General features: G+C 36.7%; 2 protein-coding genes across 2 annotated transcripts in view; both read left to right on the top strand.

Moving 5' to 3' along the window:
- The first annotated feature begins 2932 nt into the window (after positions 1-2932).
- On the top strand, positions 2933-4311 carry LOC122249121 (uncharacterized). Its single transcript, XM_043009732.2, has 3 exons — positions 2933-3076; positions 3533-3764; positions 3882-4311. Exons 1-3 carry the CDS (start codon positions 3064-3066, stop codon positions 3970-3972), a joined length of 336 nt encoding a protein of 111 aa, XP_042865666.2. The 5' UTR covers positions 2933-3063; the 3' UTR covers positions 3973-4311.
- A 2323-nt stretch (positions 4312-6634) lies between these two features.
- Positions 6635-7500, top strand: part of LOC122249123 (uncharacterized) — a 1087-nt gene continuing 221 nt past the window's right edge. Inside the window, exons 1-3 of the mRNA XM_086546130.1 lie at positions 6635-6789; positions 7088-7319; positions 7453-7500. The exon at positions 7453-7500 is cut by the window's right edge and continues 221 nt beyond it. Coding sequence (XP_086402256.1) covers positions 6777-6789; positions 7088-7319; positions 7453-7500 — 293 coding nt within the window. The 5' untranslated portion in view covers positions 6635-6776. The remainder of the gene's footprint in view (positions 6790-7087; positions 7320-7452) is intronic.

A 7500-nucleotide genomic window follows, 5' to 3' on the forward strand; every position in this document is an offset into this window, starting at 1 on the left:
TAATCTCGCACTGTGCATCTAAGACCTGAAAAAATGTACAAGAAATTTGCAGAAAGCGCCCGGCCTCCTTTGCCGCGCATTTTCAGTTCTCATTTTCATCTACAATTTCCACGACTATTTGCAGGTAATTAGTTGATAACAGAAGCAAGGAGCCTTAATATGTCATTCTACAGACGCGTGAAGTCAAAACGAGGTAAGGTTCTTCGACTAAATGTCTAAATTCCCACGCTTAGTGTCAGCTGTGCGTCACCCTTCAGCTGGTTATGTGTGTACTTCTAATGAGACAGCTGCTTTCGCCTGATTGCCCCCCCCCCCTTAAAAGTTATCCAGGCAGATATCCGGCCAATAATGTTTGCTTGTCGAGATACGGACGAAGTTGGCGAATTTATGGGATTTGAAAAGCATTTCGGAAGCACCCTTGTTGGTACTGATTAAGAGTTGGCATCAATTAGATGGAAGTTGTATGTTGGATCAACCTACGGCATTGATAATTGGGTATTGTGTCTATGTCAGGAAGTGACAGCTTGAGTACTTGGGTTGTATATGTAAAAGAAATAATTTAAGAAATACAGATACCTTATCATGTTATTTTCTCCTTTTTTAATCTAAACTACATTAACATCTTTAACAACAACCATAGCCTTACAAATCAAACTAACTATTTGATTTTAACAAAGATTATAAAAAAAAGCAACAACTGACCTCGCCAATATGGCACACACATTCCGAACGGAGCTTGTATGGGATCCCAGCTGATGGTAATCAGAAGCCTGGAATAAGGAGGTCAACAAGGGACTCCAGGCTCGAGATCTTCGGAGGAAGGAAGAGGGAGGAGGGAGGGAGAAGGGGGGAGGGGGCGGTTTGGATTCCAGTGTGTGTGTGTTTGTGTTTGTGTGTGTGTGGGTGTGTTTGTGTGTGTGTGTGTGTGTGTGTGTCTTTACGTATGTATAGTACTTTCTCTTACATATGATATTCAAAAATGAATTACATACATCGTATGATATAAATTCTTACTAAATACAGGATTTCTCGATTCATGTGCATTACTTTCACATGTGTACCTGTCCGCATGTGTATGTACGTCAGTGCGTTTGAATCATAAGACGAGAACCGTTACCTGTCGGTCTCACCCCCGCTGGACATAGAGGCAGGGGATAAGGGGGGAGGGGGGAAGGAGTGTAAGTCTCGAGAGGGAAACTGTAAACAGAAGTAAACAGAAATAAAGGAAGAAATGACATAGGAAGAAAATAGAAAAAGTAACGTAAAACAGAAAACGCAATCGGAAGAAAATGGAAAACGAAACAGAAAACGGAGAAGAAAGAAAATAAAGGTAAACAAAGGTAAAAAGGTATGAGAGCGGAGAATAGGACAATGATACGAAAAATATGAGGAAGGAGGATTGAGGAGAGAAGGAAAATTCAAGTAAAAGGGAAAACAGAAAGGTCGAAATCTAAAGAAATATGAAAGAAAAAGGATATAAAGAAAAGGTGTCAAAGAAATGACACAGAAAGAGGGAGAAAGAGAGAGAGGGAACGAATGAATGACGAATGAATGAGAGAGAGAACGAAAGAGTATGAGAGAGAAACATTTTGGAAGCTTAGTAGCGGTCAGACAAATTGTGTTGGATACAAAAGGTTTTTAAATGACCGCCATAACTTGATCTTTATCTTTTCGGCGGGAAACTGGATGCTTTTTGTATCCTCTTATCCTTATGATTAATTTGTTAGACTTGATATTTCATTTCTCTGTCAATTATCATTTGTATTTTTTATTTAACTTTTTTTTTGTGACACACACACACACACACACACACATATATATATATATATATATATATATATATATATATATATATATATATATATATATATATATATATTAGTAATAAGATATTTAGTAATTAGATAATCATAAGAGAGAAAAGATAACAAGTTGTTTGATCAGATGATATGTTTGAAATAAGATTGTTTATTATTGTAGTTACTGTTATTGTTAGTATCATTTCAAGACTAATATTCATCATTGTATCATTTTTGTATTAACGAAAGAAAAAAAATACATACATATATAATAATAATAATAAAAAGAAACAAAAAAAATCCACTTTCCTTATCTGCCTACTGCATAGCCTACTCCAGTCGTGCGTAAAGTCACGATTTCTCGAAATTACTCCGCGCTTCTAACTATCCCGAGGAGAAAGTCAGAAAATTACTCCCAAAATAGGCATATCAGTCGTATATGCATGTGGCGTTTCTTAAGCTTATGCGCTCCACAGTGGCCACTCAGGGTACGCTTTAATGATGTATTTATATAGTGTTTGGGTATTCGAGAACATACGTTTACATACATACATACACATATATGTATAAAAAAAAAAAATATATATATATATATATATACATATATATGTGTGTGTGTGTGTGTGTGTAAGTGTGTGTGTGTGTGTGAGTGTGTGTGTGCGCGTGTTTGTGTGTATGTGTGTTTGTTTGTGTGTGTGATTCTATGTGTGTGCGATATTCAAATGTCACGTTAGTGAAAAAAAAAAGTGAACTGTCATCTGTATCAAACTAAATCAGGAATTTGCACATTATGAACTGATAAGCAGCCAATTAGATAAAAGAAAATACTAGTTTTATTTCACTTCATTTGCATGCACTCGTTATTCAGTAACTGACTTTTCTTGAAAATCATCGTACCCAACCACCCTGAACAAAAAGGAAACCCATCCGTTTTTAGGGATCACCATCGCCATCTTTTTCTTCGCCATATGCATATACATATACATGTATATACTATGTATATATATATATATATATATATATATATATATATATATACATATATATATATATGTGTGAGAAAGAGAGAGAGAGAGCATAATGATTATATTCCCGCCCCGAAAGAGAGAAAGTGTGAGGCAATGCAGGTACTGTAGCCCGCTCATAAGGTCTGCATAAATAAGCTCGGGAGGCGTGAGTGGTACCAGTCATCCCGTGAACACCAGCGAGTGACAACCTACTGTGCTCTTTGTCCTGCTCCGTTTCTTAGCTTTTGCGCTACACAATGGCCGCTCAGGGTACGCCTTAACATTTATATAGTATATGCTAGTATTTATACTGTATATGTAAAGATACTTGAGATATACGTCTTTGTGTTTGGATATTGGTAACTTGAGATAAGATGAAGTTTGTTTTCATTTGTATTTGAAAAAGAGTGAGTTGATTGGGATGATGACCGACGGTGAAAACTCGGTAGTTAAAAGAAAACGCTTTTAAACAACTCAGACAATTATGGATTAAACATTATCCTAGAATAAATACCGAACGGGAATTTTATTCTTTGGATCAAACTGTATTCGCAGGAATAAAGCACTGCTTTATAACATTTTACAAACTTCTAAATAAGTTGTTTCTCTCTCTCTTTTCCTCTGGACATTAACTATTGTTTTTATTGCTCCTATTGTCTGAAGACATTATCATTTACAAACCATCCTGAAAAAAAACAGAAACCACTAAACCATCCCTTTTTTCAGGAATCACCATCGCCACCCTCCTCTTCGCCCTGGCCGCCCTCACGCAGGCAGCCGACACGACACCCAAAAACGACCCACGACTCTTCAGCGACAACGACACCACCGTCACCATCGGCGCCGAGAGCCTCTTCTACATCGCGATCATCTTCGTCGGTCTGCTGTTGTTCTCGTCCTTCCTGGGCTTCTTCGAGACATCCAAGGCAGCTCAGCCCTACGACTACGCCCCTGCCAGGTGAGTTTCGCTGCCTGGGATTCACAGTGCCTGTAATGTGCCTTGACGACATACATGGAATTATGATATGTATGCGGCTGGTGTTGATTAACTTTACTCTCTTTCTTCCTTCAACAGTGGTTACGCTGCTCCTGCTCCAGCTTACGATGAGAGGACAACTTTCAATGTTCACCAAGTTATTGAAGATGCTGTCAAGAAGTTCCAATAGAGACCGCGAGCATAAAGTCTCTCAAAGAAAATCGAGAAAAGAAACCGTTTTCTGCGCCTTCGGAAAATGAGAGATCTTTCGATGGCTGGAATATTTGTCTTTTTTTTTACGCCATAACGCCAAATAAGGAGGAATTCGGTTAAGTTTATCGAATATGAAGAAAAGAATAATTCATGTGTGCTTTCTCTTGTGATGATTGTTTCTTTTCATAAAAGAAAAATAAGTCTACTATACCTTAGAAGACAGCGGAACCCGTGACTGATCTGTTGATTGTTATGTTTACCATATTTAATCTTATTTATTCATCTCGTTATGTAAATAAATTGTTTTGTTAACAAAGCTTTTCCCTGCCAACCTACCAGACAATAATATTGCTGTATGTTTTCATCTCAGTATGTTCTTTCTCTGCCCATCTGTTTCCTTCATTTCTCTCTCTCTCTCACTTTCGCTCGGTCGCTCTCTACACCTAGTGTGATGTTTAAGATTTAGACAAGAAAAGTAAAATATTTGCGTCTCTCCCTTATTCCCATTTTCCCTTTCTCTCTCTCACTCTGCATCGTGTGCATGAGTGTCTGTGTGTGTGCCACTCATTCAATTACTCACACGTGCAAGAACATATATGAGAGAACAAACAATGAGATTTAGAGAAAAAAAAAGTTAAAGCCCCGTTTGCACAAAGTCTGAATAAATAGTGGACTAAGAAAAAAACACCTCACTGGATAATGATCATGAACATAGCTCCTTGGATAATGAACTTTGTAGCAAGCTATGTATATTCTATGTATGTTCGTATATCCTTCGGTTCTTTCTTAGATCATTACTATCATCATCGAATTTCTAAGGAACCTTTTGTCTATGATATTCAGTTATGATTATTCTCCTAATTCGCATTATTAATTAATGTATGAATATATATATACATATATATATACATATATATATATATATATATATATATATATATATATATATATATATATATATATATATATATATATATACTATAAGAACAGTAAAACAGGATATCTACTCTCGCATGTCCCTATTTCAAGATGGCGGCCCAAAGCTACCCACGCCACGTTGCTGACCTAGACACATATCCTCCGGTCAATCTCGCCCACGGCCCGGGTCGCTCCCCCTCTTTCAAGTCTGCCCTTCACGGACCAGGCCTAGTGACCTCTGCGGGGTTATCGGCTTTATCCCACGTTGGAATAGGGCCGGTCGAAGTATAAGTCCCTCGCGCGTCGTCATTGTTTCCCATCAAGACATTAATTGAATAATTATATCTAGCCGTGCTGCATCGTGCTTCCTCATCAATAAAGCCCAAACAGATGATCGCTAGTTTCACTGTTCCATCCAGTTGTCTGTAAGTTGCTCTGAGCAAGCTAAGCAGAATAATCCATTAGATATACACATTCATTTGTAAATATGCATATGTATGAATATGTATATATATATATATATATATATATATATACATATATGTATATATGTATGTATGTATAAACATACATGTATGTAGATACATTTATACATATATATGTGCGTGTGAGCATACGTATATGTATATGTATATATGTATATATATACATATATATGTGTGTGTGTGTGTAATACGGTAAGAATATATGAGACAGTGCAAATCAAATAAGAAAATAAAAGACATAAGCAAGCACGGATAATTTTCAAAATTCGGTAATAGTTCCGAAAAAAAATTGATATTCAACGAGAAACGTAACGGAAACGCTTGACTTTTAAAATCTACTATAGAAGAAACTGAAAAAGTGGACTCATAGAGGCTTTCAAAACAAAATGTAAATCAGTAAAAATTTCGTAAAACTAGTAATATATACTAAAGAGTTTCAGAAAGAAAACAGGTACAAAGATTAAGAAATGAAAAACAAAAAAATAAAAAAGCAAAAGTGAGAAGAAAAAAAACAACAGGATTTAAAATGACAAATCACAACAAAACACGTAAATACTAGTAAAAAAAAAGGGTAAATGATAAAATAATCTACAAAAGCAAATATAAAAATGATATCTAAATGATGGAATAGACACGGAAAACATATACGAAGCAATAAAAGTTCACATAACATCACGATGTACAAGCAAAAGGACAAAATATATAACAATAACAAAAACACAAAAGAAAAACTGCCATGCCACTCAAACCCTGCATAAGCTTCATTCTATAAGAATAAATTGTAGTATGATTGAATGTGTGTATATATCTATCTATGCATATATATTTGCATGAACAGTATATATATGTATATATATGTATATATATATATATATATATATATATATATATATATATACATATATATACATATATATATACATATATATACATATATATGTATGTATGTATATATGTATGTATGTATATATGTATACATATATATTCATATATATGTGAGAAAGATGGTAGAATGCAGTAACGCTTTTAATATAGATATACAAAATATATATATATATATAAATATATGTATGTATAGATGTATGTATGTATATGTATACATGTGTGTGTGTGTGTGTGTGTGTGTGTGTGTGTGTGTATGTATGTATGTATATGTATACATGTGTGTGTGTGTGTATGTGTGTGTGAGCATAAATGATTATATTCCCGCCCCGAAAGAGAGAAAGTGTGAGGCAATGCAGGTACTGTAGCCCGCTCATAAGGTCTGCATAAATAAGCTCGGGAGGCGTGAGTGGTACCAGTCATCCCGTGAACACCAGCGAGTGACAACCTACTGTGCTCTTTGTCCTGCTCCGTTTCTTAGCTTTTGCGCTACACAATGGCCGCTCAGGGTACGCCTTAACATTAATACAGTATATGCAAGTGTATGTGCGAGTATTTATACAGTATAATATAAATATTCGATATACGAATGCCAACTTCGTGTGGATATGTCTTCGTGATTAGATACTGGAAACTTCATAGAAGATGAAGTTTCTTTTCATCTGCATTTGAAAAATAGTGAAATGATTGGGATGGTGACCGACGGTGATTTTCATTCTATGGATTAAACTGCACTCACAGGAATAAAGCACTGCTGTCTCATATATTTTTTTATAAAACGGAAACTACTAAACCATCCCGTTTCAGGAATCACCATCGCCACCCTCCTCTTCGCCCTGGCCGCCCTCACGCAGGCAGCCGACACGACACCCAAAAACGACCCACGACTCTTCAGCGACAACGACACCACCGTCAGCATCGGCGGCCAGAGCCTCCTCTACATCGCGATCCTCATCGTCGGTCTGGTGCTCGTCTTGCCCGCCCTGGGGCTCTTCGGGGCACCCAAGACGGATCAGACGTACGACTACGTCTCTGCCAGGTGAGTTTCGTCTCGTCGTGGATGGCTTTAAATGTGGGTTCATCTCTAATGTATAATACGAATGGACAAATAGTAGATTAGCTTCAGTATCAATGAAGAAAATATATATCAAATCCAATCTCAATTCCAACAGTGCTTACGGCGCCCCGGCCCCAGCCCCAGCCTACGATGAGAAGACTAC

This window comes from Penaeus japonicus, unplaced genomic scaffold (assembly GCF_977035675.1).
Source record: "Penaeus japonicus unplaced genomic scaffold, GWHDUDI00000001_assembly GWHDUDI00000017, whole genome shotgun sequence".
NCBI lineage: Eukaryota > Metazoa > Arthropoda > Malacostraca > Decapoda > Penaeidae > Penaeus > Penaeus japonicus.

Coding starts and splice junctions, on each gene's coding strand:
- LOC122249121 (XM_043009732.2), top strand. Junction 3,765..3,881: donor TACGACTACGCCCCTGCCAG/GTGAGTTTCGCT, acceptor TTCCTTCAACAG/TGGTTACGCTGCTCCTGCTC.